Source organism: Plasmodium chabaudi (genome assembly GCF_900002335.3).
Source record: "Plasmodium chabaudi chabaudi strain AS genome assembly, chromosome: 9".
Classification (NCBI taxonomy): Eukaryota; Apicomplexa; class Aconoidasida; order Haemosporida; family Plasmodiidae; genus Plasmodium; species Plasmodium chabaudi.
This window is the reverse complement of record NC_030109.2, coordinates 784,619-808,455: the sequence shown is the minus strand read 5'-3', so window position 1 is coordinate 808,455 and position 23,837 is coordinate 784,619. Positions and strand designations below refer to the sequence as shown.

Sequence of the window (23,837 nt, the reverse complement as noted above, 5' to 3'; positions counted from 1 at the left end):
GTCGATTTATACATGTGTGTGTATGACCAGTTCATGGTAATTCCACTCGTTTGATCACGTTGTATGTTTAGATAAGTCGTTCATCCATACTTCGTCGCTTCGTCGTTTTGTTTTACCTCTCTAAAATCGCCATACTGCGTTGACAAAATATATCAAGCTTTATTAACTTGGCTATTCCAAAATAAGTAGTAGCTAAACATAAACGTGCCGAACATATAAATAAATAGTGTAAGATGGAAGAAATGAAACACAGTAGCGACACTGAAATTCCTGAAAAGCGAAGTAGCAATTGTACAGTGAAACATTTTACTAATACACCTTCCCCAAATCCACAAATTGTTGAAAAAACGAAAAGTGTAAAAGCTATTTCTATTGAGGATTTAAAAATATTGGAAGGTGAGAATGAAGATGAAAAGATCGAAGAATATTTAAATAAATATAAAAGTAATGTATTTTCAAATAAGCATTCCTTATATTTATATTGCCGATATGTTATTTTATATTATGGAAATGAGTTAATAAATAAAAAAGATATAGATCAGTTAAAGTTTGAAATAATAAATGGTGGTATAACAAATATATTAGTAAAAGTTGAACATAGCTTAGAAAAAAAAACATATTTAATACGATTATATGGCCCTAAGACTAGTGAAATTATTAATCGTGCTAGAGAAAAAATAATAGCTCATATATTAAATGATAAGAATATTTCAAAAAAAATTTATGTCTTTTTTCCAAATGGTCGAATTGAAGAATTTATGGAAGGGTATGCATTATCAAAGGAAGAAATAAAAAATCCAATTTTTCAAAAAGAAATTGCAAAAAATTTAAGAATATTACATGATATTGAACTTAATGATGACATGTATGAAACTATAAAGAGATTGCAAACAGGTGATAGTGCATATTATAACGATTTAAAAAATAATGAGAATGGATCGGATCAAATAAATAATAGACCATCCTTTTTATGGGGAACTATATGGAAATATTTTAACCTATTATACGAAGAAAAAAATAAACCTTGTGATTTTAATGCAAAAGGAAATATACTAAAGCTGATTGATTTTGAATCGTTAAGAAAAACAATTGAAGAAGTAGAAGCATTATGTAAAGCGAAAAGATCACCAGTTGTTTTATGTCACTGTGATTTATTATCATCAAATTTTATTAACAAAACAGATAATACAATTTGTTTAATTGATTTTGAATATTCATGTCCTATGGAAAGAGCTTATGATATAGCTAACCATTTTAATGAATATGCAGGTTTTAATTGTGAATGGAATCTAATACCAAACAAAGATGAAGAATATAATTTTATTAAACATTATTTAAATACAGATGATAATCAAATCATTAATCAACTAATTGATGAAGTACAACCATTTTATCTTAGCTCTCATATCTATTGGGCCTTATGGTCATTGTTACAAGGTATGAGATCATCAATTGATTTTGATTTTATAAATTATGGAATGACAAAACTAACTGCTTCTACACTTTCTATATTTAGATCTAAAATTGCATCTAATCAATGAAGTTCAATTTGATGAACCAGATCATTAACCATCAAAATTTTTAACTTACTAAAATTAAGTGTTAAATTTTTTGTCAACCAAATACATGGCTTTTCATATTATACATGAAAAAAAGCTTTTATTTTTTCAACCATTTTTTATTTTTTTTTTTTTTTTTCAACATTTCTATTATCAAGAAATTTTTAACATTATGATACTTATTATTAATTCGTTTTGTTTTGTTTTTTTTTTAACACTCTTTCTTGTGAAAAAAAACATTATGAATAAGTTTTATAAAAACATAATTTGTCTTCCTATTTTAAAGGAAACAAAAAAACTGCCGATAAATTTAATCAAGTTTAGTTTATGCATTTCAAAGGGATTGCGAATTTGTTTTTGCACATGCATGTCATTGCTACAAAATAAAAGATTTTGCAACACGCTTTGGTTCCGCGTGACGTGTGCATATCCTAATTTATGATTAGGGGTAACTCCTTTTTGTCAAAAATTTGGGAATAATAATATTTTTCATTTTTTATAGAATTTCCATTTATTTCATTCATATAGGATTGGTAATATTGGGCTAGTTCATTGTCTGATAGTTGATCATATTTTTTGTAGTTTGAATAGGATGTTTGATATTTTGTAATTTCAGATGGTGCAAAAATATTGTCATTATATAATTTGCATACATCTATATTTTTACTTTTTTCAAAATTTGAATCTGCATCATTTTGTGCATCTAAAAGTGTTTTTTGGATATCCTTTTTAACATTTTCAAAATATGTCGAATCCACAATATTATTATTTTTCATATAATTTGATAATTGAATAATGGGATCGATTTTTTTCCATGAGTTTTTTTCATCTAATCGTCTTAATAAATCTGGATCCGCAAGTGAATGTCCTCTTGTTCTGTATGTTATAGCTTCTATTAAAACGGGTCCTGATTTTTTTTTTCGAATTTCATAAATTTTTTTTTTTACAATTTTGTATATACTTAATACATCATTACCATCTACTTTATAAGTAGTTACATTAAATGCTTCCCCTTTCTTATAATTATTTGTTAAGTCTCCTAAAGAGCTTCTTGAGCCTTCCATTCCAATTGCCCAGTTGTTATTTTCAATAACAAATATGATAGGTAAATTATAAGTAGATGCTAAATTTAGAGATTCGTAAAATTGCCCAATATTACTTGTCCCATCACCTAAAAAACATACCACTACATCTAGATCGTTTTCATCCGTTCGTTCAGTTTGGTCATCATTTTTTTCAGGATCATCTTTATCATTGCTAGCGGTGTTTACAATTGTATTTTTATTTTCCAAAATGGCTTGATATGCTGAGGTGGGGGTGTCTGAAAAGTTTTCAGTAAATTCTTTTTTATATAAAATGCTGTATGCTAATCCAACAGCAATTGGTATTTGTTCCCCTATAAATCCAAAACCTCCGATAAAATTATTTTTTTTACTATATATATGCATAGAACCTCCTTTCCCTTGATTCGTACTACCATAATAGTTTCCATATAATTCATTTAATATTTCTTTTGCGGAAACATTTTTACTGAGTGCATGTACATGATCTCTATATGTACTAACAACAAAGTCGGAATTTCTTAAATTTTTTATAACACCAGTACTTATAGCTTCTTGACCATTATATAGATGCACGAACCCATTTATTTTTTTATTATAATATAATTTTGCTACCAAATTTTCAAATAAACGGCCTAAATTCATATCTTCATATAATGTGCATATTTCATTTTTACTTACTGAAACATCAGAAATATATTCTTCCAACTTATTATTTTCTATATATACATTATAATTGGTAGGATTACATATTTCATTTTCATATAATTTATTTATATAATCATTTTTATCATAATTGCCATGCTTATTGTCTGTATAGACTTGATTAATTATGGGTTCTTTATTATTTTGTTTCATCCTATTTTCATTATCAGCTTGTTCAAATGGTTTATCATTTTGTGAATTATTTATTTCAGTATGCTTAACAGAATTTCGAATTTTTTTATTTTCAAATTTATATGAAATATTATGGGTTCTTCCATTCCGTTCGCTAAGCATACTATTGCAACCATGGCGAGAAATGAAATTAAGAACCATCGGTTTGTTTTTATTTGTTCCTATGTTTAGACCCATACATCTTTTTATTAACAAGCATGTGAAAAATAAAAAGTGTAATATGTTAAAGAGCATGGTGAATATTTTTGTCGAACTTAAAAATTGTGTGGTTGTAAAAAAAAAAAAAAAATACAAAGATATTATTTTTATTGCCCTTGTGAAAGTATGCAAATTGAAAAAAACAGAAAATGGGTAGGCAATTTTCAAAACAATTTTGGAATGGCTTACAAATATTTTCGTAATTTTTTTGTTTGACATAGGAAAGGTGTGTAGAACAAAATCCGTTACATTTTGTTATACGAGATATGAAAAATATTTTATAAAATATAGGAACAAGCAAAAAATAGGAGAAGGTTTAAAAAAATATATTTTGCATGTGTAATAAAAATTATAAAAATAGTTTAACACCGTTAGCGTCTTAGAAAAAAGTTAAAAAAAAAATTTAATAAATCAAAATGAGAGCAGAAAAAAACAACGATTTATTTTCATCAGTCATGTGCTTATATTATTAATATTTTGCTTTTTTCCGAATGTTTATCCTTTTATTTTTATGACCAATTAAGAGAATAAAGAATGACATAAAGAATGAAATGAAAAAAAAATAAAAATGATTATATGGTTACCCATTTTGTTTTCAGTTTTGTGTACCCAAAGTTGTGCAGGTACTACTGTACTGACTGATTTAGGAAATTTTCATATCTATCGAGAATTTTTAATAAAATATAATTTTATTCATTATTTGATGTTTATTTGGTTTTACATTATTTTTAACTATTTCATTTATTCGATTTATTTTATTTAGTTGTTTTTATTTATTACATTTTAATTAATAAATATCTTTCGCTGCAATTATTTTCGGTCAGTAGTGATTGTATTATTTTATTTTTTTTTTTTTTTTTTTTTAATTTTTAAAAATTTTTTAAATACATTTTTTTAAATAAAAAAGAAATATTTAACTGTTTTAACATTGTTTGATTAGGTAGTATGATATAACATAATTAATATATTGTGCGACGTATTCCTTATGAAAAAAATATAATTTTTTTACATCATTTTATGAACGCGTTTTAATAAAATAAATCGAATAAAATTGACATAATAGAACGTGATGTAAAATCGTGTAACAAAGAAAGTAAGTACTACTCTATAGTCGACTTTTATCACAAAAAAATATAATAAAACAATCGAAAATAAGAGAGAGAGGGAGAGAGAGAAAAAAACAAACCCTTGAATGAATACTTGCAATGAATTGGAACCTATTAATCGGCATAAAATATAAAAATTTATAACCATAATATAGAAGAAGTTATAATAAATTAATTAAAAAGAAAGAATATAAATAAAAATTGAAAAGATATTTTTTTTCTTCCTCTCCAGAAAGATGGAACAAATATTCAACCCACTATGGCTAAGTAGCTTTGAAGAAGATATAGATACATACATTTTTATTTCTTCGAGAGATAACAAATTATATTTAGGTATGTAAATGAAAAATGAAAAAGTACATATCTATCAATACGTGTTATATGTACACCTCATATAATAGCTACATTCCCAAATGCAAGGTCTAAATAATTATGTATTTATTTATTTTCCAATTTTAAGGTATACTAAGAACATATGACCAACATGGAAATATATTTTTAACTCACTGTGTTGAAAAAATTATAATACCTGAACAGAATTATTTTTCTGACGTTTATGTTGGTAAGTAAAATAATATGACAATAGTAGGTATTACATTTTGGGTTGAAAAAAATGATGAGAACATATTAAGAATAGAAATTTGAATGGACATAGGCATAGTTACAAAAGTCGCTTGTCCATAATGTTAAATACGTATTTTACATTGTGTTGCAAATTGAGAGTTTATATATGGTCATAATGCTTGTTTCGTTTTTTTTATTATTTTATGGTGTACTTTTTTTTACACATTTTTAGGAAACTTAATAATTCGAGGAGATAATATTGCATATTTTGGATCGATTGATGAAAGTAAATATGAAAAAATGTTTAATTATTCCCAAAAAGATATAAATGAAAATTCTCAAGGAGAAAATTTATATGAAGAAAATAAAAAGGAAGACATCATTCTTAATTATAAGCCAATAAATCAAATTTTAAAATATATTGATAAAGCAAACAATGATAGTACAATTTTTGAAAACTAGTTTAAGTCTAAAATTATATAAACATAAAGACAATTTTTTATCACCTAATTATGATATATATATACTTATATTATAAATATATAACCTTTTTAAGGAACAAAAATATTTATTCTTTTTGTAGCAAAATTAAAAAAAAAAAAAAAAAAAAAAAAAAAGTGCTAGCCTTTTTATAATATTTCAACATTTTTTTTTTTTATAATTATTATTTGATTATTATTTGTTTTAGATTTTTTTTTTGTCTTGTAATAAATAATATATGTATGGCGAACAATTTATTTCACATTATGAGAAAGGGAAATTAAAAATTCTGAAAATATGTGAATGATGTCGTTATTTATATTCCATTCACTCGCTATGCTTATTTCCGTAATGTTTCGTTATATAACCGATTTTCTATATTTTTTTTGATTTTTGCTATAAAATTTTAACTTTACTTATTCATTTAATTTATTAAAAAAAATACAATTATAATAATTTTTTTATACTGAATTATTTTCAATAGACACATTCGTATATACATGTGTGCATATTTGCATATGCATATTGGGGTAAACCTTGAAAAGCTTTAAAATTAAAAATAAATAAAATGTTAAAACAAAATAAAGTTAATTCAGATATATAATAACAACAACAATAATAATAATAATAAAAAAAGTCATCTTAACATAAATGCAAAATTAAAATACTAAAATGGGGTATACGAACTTGAAACTGAAACAGACATAGAAAAAATAAAATGCATATTATCACATAATCTTAAAAAGGTGTATACATGTAAGTATATATGCATACATATGCATTTTAATAGCCCAAACATAGGTTCAGAATAACTCGAAACATTGGATATGCACTTTTAAGATAGTATAGTGCATAAGTATATTCTTGCATCATTAATATGCACAAAAAAAAAAAAAATAATAATAAGGTACAGAAAAAGGGGGGGTAAAATGAGCGAAATATATTACTAGCCTTAGCTACCTATCGCTATATATTATTATTTTTGTAAAAGAATAACAAAAGTATAAAATTCTCAAATAATAAAAAAAAATAGTGAACTTGCTAATATGAATCTTTTGAAGAGTCACTCTCAGATTCGGATATTTCACTTCGTTTGTCCTTCAAATCGAGCTGTAATTTACACCAGTTATACATTTCTCTGTAAAAAAAAAATATGAACAAATGAATGAATGAAAATAAAGTTAAATTTTTGTTTATTTTTACACCAATGTCTATACTCATGCAATAGTTTATAACATTGTGGAGGGCTAGCTTTACCTAAAGACATCGGCCTTTGTTAATTTGTCATCCAATTCTATTTCACCGCCTTCCAGCGTTTTCCAGACAGCTTTGCTTTTGAATTTTCGAAATAGCTAAAAAAAAAAAAAAAATAGTAAAAAATATTAACAAGTCAGGAAATGTTGGGAAAGCATGTAATTTTTTGGCCTGATTTTTTTGGCCTGATTTTTTTGGCCTGATATAGTACCTCGAAATGGATGTCCTGGTGTAACTTTCCGAGAAGCAGCTGGAAGGACAATTTTTCCTCCTCATTGATAGACTGCTCTATTGTTTGACTTCCTGCAGTACTTCCATTTTTATTGTCATCATCCTGATAATCATAATCGATTTCATTAAATGCCTCTCTTTTCATTTGATGTATATTTAATAATGTATTTGCTACTTGGTTGAGCAATTCGTGTAATCTCATCCATATATAGCTTGAAGGTTTTGATAAATATAATAAATTATTAAGATACATATGTATATCATCGAAAATTAATAAAATATTATCATATTTTTTATTTCTTAATTTTTCCATTATACAATTAAAATGGAAAAAATTATTATCTTCGATTTTATTTTCTAAATTTTTAAAATTATTTTCAATATTTAAAATTTGTTCATAATATTTACTTTGTAAATGACCTAATATTTCATTACATATATCAATTTGTTGTTTTCTTTTTAAGCTAAGTTCATGTTCAGAGTATTTATTACTCCATGATGTACTATCATTATCATGTATTCCTCCGCTTCCTGTTATATCGTCTTCCTTTTCATGCATACTATTATTTTCTTGTGATGATTTTAATAAATCGATTTCACTTTTATCATCTATTTTATAATAGTCAATTATATTATCATTTTTTTTTCTTTTTGAATCAATTATTAATTCTTCAGGATTAATCACATCCCTTTTTTTTTTTTTTTTTTGATCTTCAATAAGGGAAAATCGAAAATGATTATTCATAAGAAGGTAGGATATACAAAATAGTTCATTACTTGTTAAGTATATTTCACCTCTACACAAATTCAAATTTACATTTTGTTTATTAAAATTAATAATACTTTGTAAGCTCTCATTGAACTTATCTTTCGAAATATTTTTTTCATCAAGGTTTATATCTTTACCAATATATTCATTTTCATTATTTTCATTATTAACGGAATTATCTTTATTAAAAGTATGATCAGTATTCTCTTTGTTTTCATGATTAGACGTTGTATCATTATCTTTTGTGTTATCATTTGTATTCTGTTCATTCTTATTTGTACTTACAAATTTATTATAATATTTTGAGAAAAACCCTGAACTTTCCTTCTTTTCTTCGACATTTTTTTCTTCTATATTATTTTTATTTTCATCAAAATCTATTTCTCTTTCCTTTGTCTCATTATCATTACTATTCGTTTCTAATTCATTATGATTTTTATTATTCATTTTTTCATTCTTTTAATTATGTTTATAAATATATATTTATCTCCTACTAATTTCGACATAAAATTATTCGCAGTTGTTATATTTTTTTTCCCTTTTTTTGTATAATTTGGTTACTATTTACTATTATTATGCTGAGGTTATTATTCTATATGTACATACACTTTTGTGTGTACACTTTTTATTTTACCTGCACTGTTCATAAATAATTGTACATGCATAATTGTGTATACATGTATTTAAGCCACCTTACTGTATAATCAATATTTTATGTATTATAAAAAAATATATATATTCTTCAACTTTTACCCGTTCTTTCTCTTTCTAAATATGAAAAATATTTATAAAAAAAACAATTCATGTTATTTAAAAATAAAATAATTTCAAAATAAACATTAACAATTTATACAATATGGATAAAAAAAAAAATCAATAAAGGTATAGATAAGATAGAACAAAAACAATAATACTGAATTTGAAATTACAAACTTGATTCTTCATTTGTTTGTTTATTTTTTGATAACATGTTTATTTTTATTTTTTTTTATTTTGCTTGTATTCCCACTCGTTACATTTTTTTTTACTGTCATTGCCCATAACCACAATATTATTATAAAAATATATCTTTCATATTAACAATGAAATAAAAAAAATTGTTGATTTTGAATAATATATTTACACAATGTATTTTTTATATAATATTTGTACATATATCATATCTATAAGACGCATTTTATTTATTATTTTAAAGTAACATTACTATTTCTTAGTTCGTATGTGTCTATTACATGAAATTTGCCGTAAAAATTCATGTCAATAATGTATTCTCTATATATTAGTTTTTATAAAATTTATATTGATGAAGGGTTGCCCAAATTTGGGTTAATTATTTTCTTATAATGTGTTATAAATATCTTTTTCTGTATTTTTTGTTACTATTTTGATGGCTTGGGTTTCATAAAAAACGGTGTTTCCCTTTTTATTTTAATTTTATTGATATATATTCTCAATAAAAAAATAAAAATAAATATGTAATATATATTCTATAATTATTCAAAAATATTTTCACTTTTATTGTTCTGTATGAATTATATTTATGGGATATATATAAATTTTTTAATTGGTGAATAAAAAAAATAATATTCTTCTACATGTTTTCATTATACTGAAAAATGTAGAGAAACAAAATAATTTTTAATTTATAAAATATTGCATACATATAAAGATGACATATTGTTTTATCGTTAATTGGTAAAACAAAAAATGTTATTAATTTTAGAATCAACTGTTAAAAAAGAGAAAGCCAATATGAAAAAGCGATTATTAAAAAAAATTATTAATTACATAATTTTATATTTTTAAATATATGTTAAAAATTGATGGGGAATACAAATAAATATTATTTATTAATTTTTAGTAAATAAAATTATAACTTATCAAAAAAAAAATATTATATATACGCTTAATTAATTTTTAAATTAATTCATAGGCATATATTATAATATAGCATTAATTATGGTTACTATATTTTTATGTACCTTTACAATATTATAAAAATATTTATGGGTTGTATACAAATTTTTATATAATTAAAATTTTAGAATCATTATTTTATTTATTGTTAATGTAATAATTTTCGTTGGTAAGAAATAATTTTTTTTAAATAACATCAAAGTATAAAACAGTATTTATTTATTTTACAATACTTTGGTAGAGTAGACTAAAATGGTAACTATATACAAATAAAAGAATATTTCAACTTATGGGCTTATGGAAATGTTGATGGTTAGGTATATGTTATAAATGTTTTGCTTTGTTCGGTGATAAATTTTTGAAAAATTTCAAGCTATTTAATATATATGAAAATAAAAATTTCATTATAATAAGCGAAAAATAGCGTAAAGAAAAGGACATGGTCTATAATGCCATACAACGTTATAATTTTTCCATTTGTTATTCATATTTTTGATAAATAAATAATTTTTTTATGAATTTTATTGCGGAACAGCCATATTTAATACATATTTATGCATATATACATGCATAACATAGGGCATGTGGTTGTTACATATATTTTGTATACTATGTTTCCTTAAAAAATGTCATTTTCTCTTTATATTTATTCAATATTGTATATCAAAAATGCAACAAAATTGATATATCCATGTCCCTTTTTATAGCAATAAGTTTGTATTGGTTAAAATATATAAAGCGTGGTTATAAAGTTACATGGCAAATGAATATATACATACATTAAATATGCTTATAATTAATAAACATGTAAATGTTTAAATATTTTCCATTTTTTTTAACATACTTAAAATACAATTCTTTAATTTTGTAAAACTTTGTTAAGGTATTGGCTGTCATAAGTCCTACGTTACACAACTAGCGAACTTTTAAATAGTGAAAAAAAAAAAAAAAAAAAATATATAAATAAATAAAATAATAAAAATGAGAAAAAGAAAACAAATATATTTAGAAATATAGAAAATTCAATGAATATAAATATGCCATATATAATAAGATAATATTTCGTTTTCTAAAATAACTACTTTATATTTTAAACCATGAAACAGTATATTTTTTTTCCCTTATTTTTTAGTGTGCAAATAAAATTTTAAATACTAAGTGTGTGAAGGGAAAATAAAAAAGATATGATACTTTTACATTACTAAAAAAAACAAAAATAAATCGCTTTAATTAATTTTTAAAAATTTTTTCAATTATTTATGTTTTCTTTTTAAAAATATGACGATTATTATTTTAATTTTATTTTTTTTGTAGTACATTTTTACTTGTGTAATTATAACACAGTATCCATACATATATATTCCATAAAAGCATTTGCCTATGTATGCATATATATATGTATATAATAAATACTTCAAAGTGAATTCGAAGAAAAAATGTGAATAGTGTGTTTATTTATAAGAATTATATTTTAACCGTAACTATATTGTCATATTATTTGTGTCTAATTTGTGTTAATCAAATATTTTATACTTAAAAAAAATCAAATCGCCAATATGTGCTTTATCACATACATGGGATAGCAGCATTTACAATATTTATTAATAAGGAAGAAAAACAAATAAGTAAACAAAGGAAGCACAATTATTATATGCTACTTAGCTTATATTAACCTTAAGAGGCACCTCATAGGATTAACTTTTTTTGACACGAACACAAAAATGATTTCTAAAAGTGAAATTGATAAATTCTTGTTAGCTATTGGTAAAGCATATATGCATATACTTTTATGTACATACGTGTTGTATACTTAAATGAGCGTACACAAAACGAACATGCTTTTAAATCCTTTTCATTTTTACGATCAGAACAGTAGGTGCAACGGAAGAAACAGCTTTGTACTATTTAGAGGTACACATTTATTAAAAAAGAAAAAAAAATATAGTGAATAGATAGTTAAATAGGAGGCATTTATGTTTTATGTCTATTTAGCTATTTTTCAATTTTTGTCATTTCATATGCTCAATTTTATTCTGCTACCTTTGGGTTTTCTTTTCAGATGTGCAATGGGGATAGCGATAGTGCAATCAAATTGTATTATGAAATAAATGGTGATGTGGCTTTACAGAATGAAAGTAGCCAAGTAGCTAGCGAAACAAATTGTGGAGGACAAACAAGTATCGAAGGAACAGTAGACGATGCAATAGGGGATGAAAGTAGAGAGAGAGAAAAAATAAAAGAACCGAATAATGGTAATAATACAGAATATGAAGAATATGTTAGAGAACCAGATAAACATTTTAGTCAAGCTTTAATTAATGATATGGATAATATAAACTTCATACATTTTAATGATAAAAATAAAAATATAAAAAAAACAAAAATAGAATTAGGAGATACAATTGGGAAACTTTTTTCTCCTCCTGAGTTTTTAATTTGTCCTTTATCATTAGAAGAAGTTAGAAAAAAATCAAAAATCGAAAATAAATATATTATAGTAAATATCCAAAATTCGGAGTTTGAATCTTTAAAATTAAATAGAGATATATGGAATAATGAAACGATTCAAGAAATAATAAAAGACTCATTCATTTTTTGGCAAAGAGATGAGCATGACCAAGATGCAATAATATTTATGAACACGTATAAGGTAAATAAGAAACAAAAAAAAAAAAAAAAAAATTATACGAAACATTTTTAATTTTAGCATTGCATGTGTAGGTAGTGGTATGCATGGCTATATGACTACATACTCATTTGTGGTGTCACTTTTTTTTTTTTTCCTAATGTAGATAACGAACCTCCCATGTATATGTGTTTTATGCAAAAGGACGGGAAGAAAGTTAAAAGTGTGGAGCACTAAAACGTTTGATGATCCTATATGTGCACAATCCCAATTATATGAACTGATTGAAAATGTTGAAACAAAGCCAAATAATAATTATAGTAATGTAAATAGTAACAATAAAGGTGTAGAATTAAAAAATAAGGTGGTTAAAACCGATTGTGAAAAAGTTGATAATTCTCTTTCAAATAATGTAAATATAACTTATAAAAATGAAAAGGATATTACTAATTGTGTGGGTTATTCTCAAAACAATACAGACATTTCTAATAAAATAAATATGACTGATCAATTAAAAGAATATAGTACAATAAATAATGAACTATTAGAATTGCATAAAATTAGGATGCAGCGAACTCAAAAAAAATAGTCACCCCATTTTCGGCTGCAAATTATTGTATATCCATATGGTACATTACATATGCTATACATATATACATATTTTTTTGTGTCATATTTTTTTTTTACTCGAATTAATATTTTCACCACAAAGGTATATGCATGTACATTTGAATAAAGGTTTATCCATTAAAAGGAAAAATCTTTGTTTTTGGATTTTTTTAAAACTTTTATTGATAAATATTAATATTATTTGAAATAAAAAAAAAAAAAAAAAAAAAAAAAAACGCTTGATTATTTTCAAGTTATATGTTTACGCTCCCTATATGAGGTTATAACAAAATTCATGCGTATGGATAGGGGGAAAATAATATTTGTTTGTTTATTTTTTTAATTAAATTTTTTTTTTTTGTTGGTATATTTTTTGCATGAAGGGAAATGTAAGTGAATTACAGAACATCCCTACAAAAATAAAAATCAAATATAATAATATAATTAGATATTTGATTTTATAAAATAGAGATAAAAAAATAAACAAGTAGGAAAAGCTGAATAAGAGTGATACATGGAAAAATGGATAAAGGAAAGAGTAGGTGTTTTAATTTACTTTTTTTAGAGGAAGATGAAGAATACATTGATGATATGCTAGTAATAATGAAAAAGGTGGAAGGGAATAATAGTACGATTGAAAGTAGAGGTAGATTAAGATTATGTTCGAGGTCGTTGATTTTTGAACCATATAATAATAATGACGATGTATTAAAATTTTCATTTAAAAAATTAGAAAATATAAAATTATATGAAATACAAAATGAGATAGTAATAAGAACATCTGAAATTGTAAAAATAAAAACAGCTATACATGGAAAAAAAACTAGATGTACATCCCAATTTACTTATGATAGGAAAAGTAGAAGAACAATTGGAATTATGAATAATTACTACAATGATTATACGAATGAAATAAAGAATATTGATAATCATAATATAGATGAACATATAAATATATTTGAAAAAATTTTAAATAATTTTGGTGAATCGGAAGCAGGCGATGTTAGTAATACTGCTTTGTCAAATAGCCAAGACATAAAATCGGCAATTGGTAATAACACGAGTGTAGATAAAAAGGGAAGTAACACATCTTTAAATAAGTATGGTGATGTGTCTGAGAATAGCTTATCAAATGCTTTTCTATGTTCTTTTAAATGTGATGGTGCAAGCTTGATGAATAAAAAAATAAAATTGATTTATAACATTGTTGTAAAAATAAAGAGTGCAATAATTATACATGAGAAACAAATGGAAATATTAATTAAAGAAAAAAAAAATCGACAAAAAAATTTAATGGGAATGGGAATGGGAAATGAAAATGATATAGGTGGTAGTTCAGAAATATCTCAAGGTCTAATTGTGAATAATAATTGTAATGAAGAAGCCGAAAGAAAAGAAATAAATTTAGAATTATATGTACAAAATATAATAGATAAATTATCTGATAATATAAAATTTGATATTAGTAGTATAGGACTACATGAAACAATCATTTCTAATAAGATCGAAGGATTTTGGGTTTTTAAAATTTCACCTCTTGTTAAAATGAAAGGCATATTAAATATAACAAATAAATATATTTATTTTCAACCTAATCCTAATTTTACAAATAAGAAAGAAAAGAAATGGGGAATAGAAAAAATATTACATGTGTTTAAAAGAATTATAACAATGAAACCAAATTCATTAGAAATAATATTTGATCATCCAAGTAAAAAATATAAATCTTTATATGTCGAATTTGTAAGTTATAATGAAAGACAGATAATGTTAAATGTGTTAAAAAATATAAAACCTGAATGTTTATTTATTGATGATAATCCACAATTTTTACATCTAGTTATGGATAAATGGGCAAATGGATTCATTACAAATTATGAATATATTGATTTTTTAAATTGTATATCTGGTAGAAGTAGAAAAGATTTTTCTCAATATCCAGTTTTTCCATGGATTTTATCTGACTATTCAAGTAAAAAAATAGATTTAAATAATGAAAAGGTTTATAGAGATTTAACAAAACCAGTTGGATGTTTAAATGAGAGTCGATTAAATTCGTTAATTGAAAAAATGCATGACCATGAATATTTTTTTGGATCTCATTATTCTACTTTGGCATATGTTGTATATTTTTTAATAAGAATATATCCCGAATGTCAATTAAAATTACAAAGTGGAAAATTTGATACTCTATCACGAATGTTTGTATCTGTTGAAACGACATTTAATACAGCATTAAATGCGAATTCATCTTTTATAGAATTAATACCTGAGTTATATGAAAATAATGAAAATTTTTTAAAAAACTATTTAAGTATTCAAACCAATGAAGGGAATTTAGAGGATGTTATATTACCTAATTGGTGTAAGAATGCAAATGATTTTTTAACAATTATGAAGAATGCAATGGAAAGTAATTATGTTAATAAGAATCTACATGAATGGATTAACCTAATATTTGGATATAAACAAAAAGGTCAAGTTGCTAGAGATAACATAAATTTATTTCATCCGCTAACATATATGCATGCCATTTTGTATGAAAAATTATCTACGAATTATAAAAATTATAAAGAAGTAAATCAAAATAATACAAGTGGATTTGAAAAAATAAAATCAAATATAACAGGTTTACAAAAACAGTTACTATCATTACATCCTCATGCAGAACAATATGAAGAAGATAATAATGTTGAAAATAATTTTAAACATCAAATAAAATCATTAATCACTTCGATGTCTTCAAAAGCTTTGAAAACTCAATTGCATGAGTTTGGTCAATGCCCTTATCAACTATTTAAAGAAAGCCATATACAAAAAAAATCCAATATATCCTTTGATATAAATAAAAATATAAATAATTTTCCATGGTATTATTCACCAGTTATTATAGAACTCTTAGAGGATGTTTATTATCAAAAGAAAAAATCGAAAAAAAGACGATCATCAAATTGTGATAGTGTAGATAATTCCAATCAAGATTATAGTGTCGAAAATAGTGAGATATACAATTCAGATAATGATGAAAATTCAGATAAGAGTGAAGAGAGTGATGATAATCTACATATACAAAATCGTGATGGTGTTACAACTATTGATGAATATTCGATTGATAATAAATTTGATGAAAAGAAAAAAACAAATAATTATTCAAATTATTTTAAAACATATTTATGGAAGTTAGAAAAAGTAGATAATATACCATGTAATATAAAAGGTGTATGTTCTAATGATAATAATAATATTTGTTTTATTTGTGATAATGGGTTTGTTAAAATTATTGATTGGTATGATTTATTAAATTCTAAAAATAAAAATAATAAAAATTTAATATCTTTAAAATTGTGTGATGAAACATTTTCTTGTCTAACGAATATAAATACAAATTTTATTATGGGGACAATAAATGGAAATCTAATTTTTATGAATACGCAAAGTGTTATAAAAAAGGTGGATAGTAATAAACAGGACACTATGAAAGGGAAAAATAAAAATTCAAGTAAAAATGCAGATTCCGATTTAGGTAGTCTCTCTAAGGATGACAACGATGAGGATAGTTGTGATGGAAGTTCAGTCTGTTCATCGTTTGATGACGTTTTTAATTATAAATATTGTATAGGTGAAAATGAAGAAGGGGATAGTAAAAATATTACACAAATTGGAAATAATGAAAATGTTTATAATAAATTAATTAAAAAAAAAATACATAATGATACTATTAGCTGTATGAGTTATAATAATAATTATTTGGCAACTGGATCTTATGATGAAACAATACAATTAATAGATGTAGAAAATAATTTTGAAGTAATACAAACTTATGATAATTTTAATACTTCAATAAAAAATATCGAATTAAAAAATAAATTATTATTTACAAGATCGGATGAAATAAATTTATTTGATATTAGAATGCCTCCTAAAAATGTTCTAAGCAATGTTAATAATTCTAGCCAATTTTTTAAAAAATTTATAACTCCAACTAGCCGTAATAAAAAAAATTATATAAATAATATAATAAATGGAATCAGTTTTGGAAACATTTTATCTATGCCATTTTCAAATAATTTTTTACATGACTACAACAAATTTGATCCTCTTGTTAATGAATATGAAGATAAAAATTATGATATTAATTTAAAAAAAAAGGTGAAAAAAAATATGAAAAATTTGATATTTGATAATAGTCACACTAATGGAGATAGCCATTTAGATTATATAAATAAAAGCTATACACATTCTCAACATTTATTTGAAAAAAAAATAAAAAAAAATATGAATTATGTATTTTCAAATAGATCATGTAATATTGTATATTCTTCTTTAGTTAATGATAACAATATTTTATGTCTTGATGAAAATAAAAGTTTATATTTTTATGATATAAGAGCAGAGAAGTGGGTAAACAAATTTTCAGATGCAATAAATAATAATTTGAAACAAGATTATAATGATAAAATTGTGATAGCATCATCATATAAACAACATCTATGTACAGTTAATTCTGTAGGAAAAATTCTTTTTGAACCTATTAGATTTTCTATAAATTTTTTAGATAATGATGTAGCATCTAGATTAAATGTTTTAAATAATACTTGTTCGATTTCTAATCCGACTTATATAAATTTTTTTAATTCGAATTTCAATTCTCTTGGAGATTCCGAAAATACAAATCCATTGGATGAGCAATCAGTTTGTAGTCACATCATGTTTACGAACTTAAACGGGGACATTGAAATTCACAAAAAGTGCTAGCCAAAAGAGTGTGGGGCATACATTTGCTTATTTACACCTGCATATGTTCGTTTATTTTATTTTTTTTTTTTACACCTTTTGTGTTTACTACAATTAGAATGATTTTGTCACCGCCTATTCATTTTTTATATGAATCACGTGATGCCCCAAATTTGTATTTTCTCATTTTTCAAAATTTTTTCAAACTTGTTGTACATAATTAATTTATGTTATACCATTTTTATGGTTTAAAAATTTTTAGTTCGAAAAAAAGCAAATTATATAATTATGAAAAAATGTTTCAAAAAAAGTAAAATATTAATAACTAAACAGGAAATTGCCCACACCTATTTCTTAAAATTTTATTTTTTTAACGAGTCATGCAATGCAGTATGAAATAAAACAAAGAAATATCAAGGGTAGAATGGGTAACGAAGTAAGTAAATAGATAGGTAGGTAATAGGTAGGTAATAGGTAGGTAATAGATATGCAGATAGATAGGCAGATAAATAGGCAGATAAATAAACATGTGTATGCATAACATATAGTAGCACATGTAGACAACGCGAATTAGCCCTCCATACGCGTAGGAAAATTTATGGGTTTATGCATTTTTTTTTGCAGCTTTAATTTTTTTTTTGTGGCGAGTTCGTATGGTTATGTAAATAACCGAGACCACCACTAAAAGTATGAACAACGTAACGGATACTACATAAAACATAAATAGCGTTTTCTTCAATTTCAGTCGCTCTTCAAACCTGCACCAAAAGAGTGAAAATATGGCATGTGAAAATGTGACATGTGCGGAAAATATGCAAAAATGGGCGACTTATGCAATCCGTATCATCCGTTTTAGAACTTACTTTTTGATAATTAAGATTGCATCAGCAAAATGGTAGATAGCATTTATTAAAGCAGTTGCTTCATTTCTTTCAAGGGAGCCAATATGCTCATGCCCTACTCCTTCCTATAAAATGGGAAAAAAGAAAGTGAAAATTTTGAAACGTATTGAAATTTGCTAGCATTATAATGTGTAGAAAAATGGATTTATGATTGTGCTTTGTTTTGTGTTCATACCACTAAAGCTATTTGCAAAGCTGTTGTTTTTAATTTTCCATGTAGTTTGCATTTAATGCATGGAACACAATCTAAGATGCTTGTTATGTTCATAAACTTTGATAAGATTTCTTTTCCATGATTTGGAAATATAGGCTCAAGAAATTCCTCTGAAGAGCATGAGTGATACTGTTTTTCGAGAAATTCATTTAAAAGTTTGAATGCATCTTTGTCGTTTTCTTTAATGCCTAAAATGGGAAATGAAAAATGGAAATGTGTGGAAAGTGTCTTGTCTTGTATTGTATAATTATGGGAACATTTTCAAATAATTTTCAGAATTTTGAGCCCTACCTGAATTGCATTTGCACTGACTAAAAAGAGGTTTCAATCGACATAAGGCTCGTAATAATATTGCAAAAGTAAAATATAAGTTTTCAATTCGATCAGGATATAAAGCTAATTTATCTTTAAAAAACGATATATTATAATCATAATCTATTTTTTTAATATAATGGTTTTTAATTGTATTATCTGTATACATATCACCAAAAACAAAATCATTTTTTAAATAATAATATTCCGAAGATAAAGCTGCAATACATGATTGCATTCCTGATATTATTTTATAAAAATTATTCATTTCTGTGCATGTGTTTTCTCCGTTCTGAAAGCAGTTCTCTAAATATATTCGATTCCTATAAAGAAAGGAAATAAAACAATGTAACATATATATGCATGGGTACATAAAATAATAGTTTGTTATTGTAAAAAGGGTGAGTGGGTAAGTACCATATGCTTTTCCCTTCGTAGGCGGTATAGGAAGGAGAGTTATAAATTAAATCAACGTAAGATAAAAAGCCTTCATCGGAAGGATCATATGTTCCTAATATATCTTTATATAATTTACTAGCTATAAATGTTTGTTTTAAATCTTCCTGAGCATATTGATCATGTATAATTTCAACTTCATTGGTTCGAAAATTGTAAGGTATTTCATCTTCGGTACATTCACAAACACTACATTTTGTTTTCTCATTACATTTTTCGCTAATCTTTTGAAGTTTACAAGGAATATGTAAATTAACTTTAAATATTCGAAAATAATTTTTTTGTGTTAGTTCTTTTAATATTTCGTATGCTACACGAGAATCTTCTTCAATGTCTCGAATATGTAGTCCCAGAATTTTTTCATTATTTGTATAGCTACTTGGAAATTTTATTTCATATATATTAAAATATAATAATGCATCGTTTATTTTTGAAATTAAGTAGTCGTTATATTGTGAAAACCCACTTTGATCCTTTAACAAGGTATATAATAAATATACCATGAGAGGGAAGACATACGAAATTAAATAAATCTTCATATTCGATATATCTAGCGTAATTTGTTTAATCCTACATTTCTAAATGCGTGTCATTTATATATATACATTCACACACCTTTCTGTATGAATGTTTTTATTTTGTTAATGCAAATAAAAATGTTTCGATTCGTTCGAAACAAAATAAGACATATATTCGAATTGCAAAAAATAAATAGGAATTGCAAAGGATGTATAATTTGACATATATATATGAAGGAATATATGGATAGGTGTTTGTTGAATTCGGTTTGCAACTTATTAGTGTTTTAAAATTTTAAGGGATGAATATCCCATTTTGTAGACTTATTGTAACATAAAAATGGATATGTGTTAAAGAAAAATCATATTCAATGAACGATTTAAAAAAAAAAAATTCAAATAAAATATAAAGATAAGAAATAATATATAGATATATAAAATTATCAAACAGACCTTTATGATCAAAAACGAAGGGAATGAAAATAATATTCACGAATTTAAAATGCCCATATATGCATAATATATAATATTATTCATATAATACTAAAAATTAATAAAAGATGGGATTATAAAATATAGTAGGCATTCTATATTTATTTTATATATAATTAAAATCAATAAAGTTTATAAGCCTATTCTTATATATAACTAATATATTATTTTTATAATGAAAATAACACAAATATACAAATATATAAAAATACAAAAACATATAAATAAACGAATAAAAAAGGAAAAACAGAAAAATCATTTCTTTTAACTATTTTTTATTCTTTCAATTGGAAATATTTATTTTTATTGTTGTTATAAGTATGCTTTAAATTTTTTATCATTGCTATATTTTAATTTATTTTTGCAATATTTTTATATTATTTTAAAAAAAAAAAAAAAAAAAAATTATATGAAAAAAAAGGAAATGGGATAATTTATAATTCATATATACGTCAAAATATTTTCTTAATAAAATTAATTATATTTTTTTTATTTAACAAATATTTAATATTCTTAAATGTTTATATAATCATTTTTTTATATAAGTTTGTATCATACTTAATTATATCATAAGGGAAAAATGTATACCCCCATCAAAATGAATATATTATGTATTTATGAAAACGGTATAAAGAAGACAAGCCATAGTATGATATGATAACATAAGTGTTTGCAACTTTAGTTCAATTTTGTTTGTATTGTTTTCATATTTTTTTAAAATTTGAGGGTCTTACTTATTTGATAATAAGTATGTATATATCCGCTGCTTATCATTTTCAACTTTTTTAATAGTAAATATGTCAACTATTTTTTTTTTTTTTTGGCTGGTTAGAAATATATAAATAATTATAAACGAATATTATTTTATTCCCAACAATATTTGTGTTTCGATTAAAAAAAAAGTTAAACCTTTGTATGTATCGCTAGGACTTATGTTTATTATTCTATATATGCAAAATATTAACTAGACATTTTGGTATTTCATTGTTCATATTAAAGTATAAATATCACAATCAGTGATGACGCATATTATTAGTTAGCGAAATGTATGATGATAAACATTTTTGCGAATATAAATATGTCTACCCTTTCATCCTTTGTGTGTTCCAAATTGTATAAACTTAAATTTGTGTGAGAAGGCAAACAAAATTGTATATTAAAAGTTTGTTAGTATTTACTCTTGTATATATTACATATGAATAATGTGTGTGTTTAAAGTTAAATGCATTTAAGCATGTAAGAATATAAGGATATATTATAGACTTGAACATATTAGTAAATGAATAAAAAAAAATGATTCTGTATGCAATTCAATGAAAATAAAAACGAATAAAAATTATATGTTTAGATAAAAAAAACAAAATTTTTAAAAATGTATAAATTATATTAACATTTGTTCTATCAAATCTTTTAATTCTGTTATTTGCGTTTCTAATGGTGATCCATCTTTTGTAATTATTGAAGTTGCTATCACGGATCTCGATATTCCGCAAGCACGTCCTAACGCCATTTTGCTTCGAACATACACATACGGGGTGTTCTAAAAAGTATAAAAATGTGAATATATAAATGAATATACAAAATAATGCGCATGATGTCGTAACATTTTTCATAGCAAATCTGATTGTAATATAGTGCGCATTTTTTTTTTTAAATTGCATACCTTATCTTCACAAACTAAGGGGATGTGAGAAATGATTTCTAATGGCTTAGCATCTGCTGCTAAAACGACTAATTCCGATATTCCCTTATGCAAACTTTTAACAGCTGAAAAAAAATACATGCATGTGAATTGTGATCATGTCCCATTTGGAAAAGCATAACATAGTTTTAACGCATATAGTGACGTTTTATATGATATTTTTATTTTATATTTTTTTTCTTACCCTCATTCGCGCCTCTTCTAAGTTGTCTGTACACAGTTGCCCTTTGTATGACGTCTAATATTTGATTGGTCAATTCTGGAGATGCTAATGGAAATATTTTTGCATTAACTTCTGTTGTATTTTCCTGAGCATCGGAGTTATTTGCAGCATCTGATGAATCCATGATATATTTTTTCTAAATATATGTATACTTGTCAAATTATAAAAAAAGTTAAATCGTAGTTTTGTTGAAAATATTATTGTTTGTATATTTTTATTTTATGTACTCATTGAGATAAAATTTATAAATATTTTTCTCTCATACAATTTGTATAGCCATATGAATATTGTTCATAATTTATATGATTGATTTTTTTTTGTAATTATCAAACTCGTGAATTTATAATTATTATATCTGCATAGGCATCCTCAACAACCTTGTTAATTATCTATGCATATTTGTATTTACTCTTGAATAATAATTTAAAAAAAACAACCAAGTTTTTATTTTTCATTAATTTTTTTGAAACCTAAATTATTTTAAAACATATATATATATTCACTTATTCACTTATTTATTTATTTAATTTTTTTATTTAAATTGTAAAAAAAATAATTCGTATTTCTCATATGAATACGCATACTCCTATGGGTAAATATTTATAGAGAAAAAAAAAAACGTTACAAAAATTGCGTATAAAAATGTTTATAAATATAGGGCAATATATTTGACGGCTTAAAATTGTTTGGTGATATAGTTGTGTTTTTTTTTTGTTTTATATATATTCTTTACCCACATATTTTATGTGAAATATTGTCGTTTTTTTATTTTCATATTTAGAATGCAAATGTTATTAAATTTTTTGTTTTTTAAAAAATTTGCAAGCACGAATAGTGGGGAAGTGGGGAAACGAAAAAATGAAAAAGAACAAAAATAAGAATAAAAAAAAGGGTGAAAAAAGGATGGAAAAAGGATGAAAAAAGGATGAAAAAATTAAAAATGGCGAGATGACGAAATGACGAAATGAAAAGGGGAAATATACGGCGGAAGGGCACCTATTGGGGTTAGTAAC

At 24.0% G+C, this 23,837-nt stretch overlaps 8 protein-coding genes across 8 annotated transcripts; 4 read left to right on the top strand and 4 right to left on the bottom strand.

Moving 5' to 3' along the window:
- Window positions 1-233: 233 nt before the first annotated feature.
- PCHAS_0920700 (ethanolamine kinase, putative) lies at window positions 234-1,541 on the top strand (the record flags this gene model as incomplete). Its single annotated transcript, XM_739471.2, has 1 exon — window positions 234-1,541. One exon carries the CDS (start codon window positions 234-236, stop codon window positions 1,539-1,541), a length of 1,308 nt encoding a protein of 435 aa, XP_744564.2.
- A 449-nt stretch (window positions 1,542-1,990) lies between these two features.
- PCHAS_0920600 (pyruvate dehydrogenase E1 component subunit alpha, putative) lies at window positions 1,991-3,751 on the bottom strand (the record flags this gene model as incomplete). The annotated part of the gene is made up of 1 exon (XM_739472.2): window positions 1,991-3,751. One exon carries the CDS (start codon window positions 3,749-3,751, stop codon window positions 1,991-1,993), a length of 1,761 nt encoding a protein of 586 aa, XP_744565.2.
- Window positions 3,752-5,057: 1,306 nt separating this feature from the next.
- PCHAS_0920500 (U6 snRNA-associated Sm-like protein LSm1, putative) lies at window positions 5,058-5,847 on the top strand (the record flags this gene model as incomplete). Its single annotated transcript, XM_738230.2, has 3 exons — window positions 5,058-5,154; window positions 5,282-5,383; window positions 5,618-5,847. 3 exons carry the CDS (start codon window positions 5,058-5,060, stop codon window positions 5,845-5,847), a joined length of 429 nt encoding a protein of 142 aa, XP_743323.2.
- Window positions 5,848-6,906: 1,059 nt separating this feature from the next.
- PCHAS_0920400 (conserved protein, unknown function) lies at window positions 6,907-8,566 on the bottom strand (the record flags this gene model as incomplete). The annotated part of the gene is made up of 3 exons (XM_738229.1): window positions 6,907-7,003; window positions 7,123-7,217; window positions 7,331-8,566. 3 exons carry the CDS (start codon window positions 8,564-8,566, stop codon window positions 6,907-6,909), a joined length of 1,428 nt encoding a protein of 475 aa, XP_743322.1.
- A 3,191-nt stretch (window positions 8,567-11,757) lies between these two features.
- Window positions 11,758-13,251, top strand: PCHAS_0920300 (thioredoxin-like protein, putative; the record flags this gene model as incomplete). Its single annotated transcript, XM_016798133.1, has 4 exons — window positions 11,758-11,800; window positions 11,910-11,947; window positions 12,096-12,686; window positions 12,829-13,251. 4 exons carry the CDS (start codon window positions 11,758-11,760, stop codon window positions 13,249-13,251), a joined length of 1,095 nt encoding a protein of 364 aa, XP_016655381.1.
- A 542-nt stretch (window positions 13,252-13,793) lies between these two features.
- PCHAS_0920200 (BEACH domain-containing protein, putative) lies at window positions 13,794-18,026 on the top strand (the record flags this gene model as incomplete). The annotated part of the gene is made up of 1 exon (XM_736125.2): window positions 13,794-18,026. One exon carries the CDS (start codon window positions 13,794-13,796, stop codon window positions 18,024-18,026), a length of 4,233 nt encoding a protein of 1,410 aa, XP_741218.2.
- A 583-nt stretch (window positions 18,027-18,609) lies between these two features.
- Window positions 18,610-20,428, bottom strand: PCHAS_0920100 (endoplasmic reticulum oxidoreductin, putative; the record flags this gene model as incomplete). Its single annotated transcript, XM_016798131.1, has 5 exons — window positions 18,610-18,763; window positions 18,869-18,972; window positions 19,083-19,309; window positions 19,413-19,756; window positions 19,851-20,428. The coding sequence occupies 5 exons, from the start codon at window positions 20,426-20,428 to the stop codon at window positions 18,610-18,612; spliced, it is 1,407 nt and encodes a 468-aa protein (XP_016655380.1).
- Window positions 20,429-22,280: 1,852 nt separating this feature from the next.
- Window positions 22,281-22,948, bottom strand: PCHAS_0920000 (13 kDa ribonucleoprotein-associated protein, putative; the record flags this gene model as incomplete). The annotated part of the gene is made up of 3 exons (XM_738223.1): window positions 22,281-22,439; window positions 22,563-22,666; window positions 22,786-22,948. 3 exons carry the CDS (start codon window positions 22,946-22,948, stop codon window positions 22,281-22,283), a joined length of 426 nt encoding a protein of 141 aa, XP_743316.1.
- Window positions 22,949-23,837: the final 889 nt, after the last annotated feature.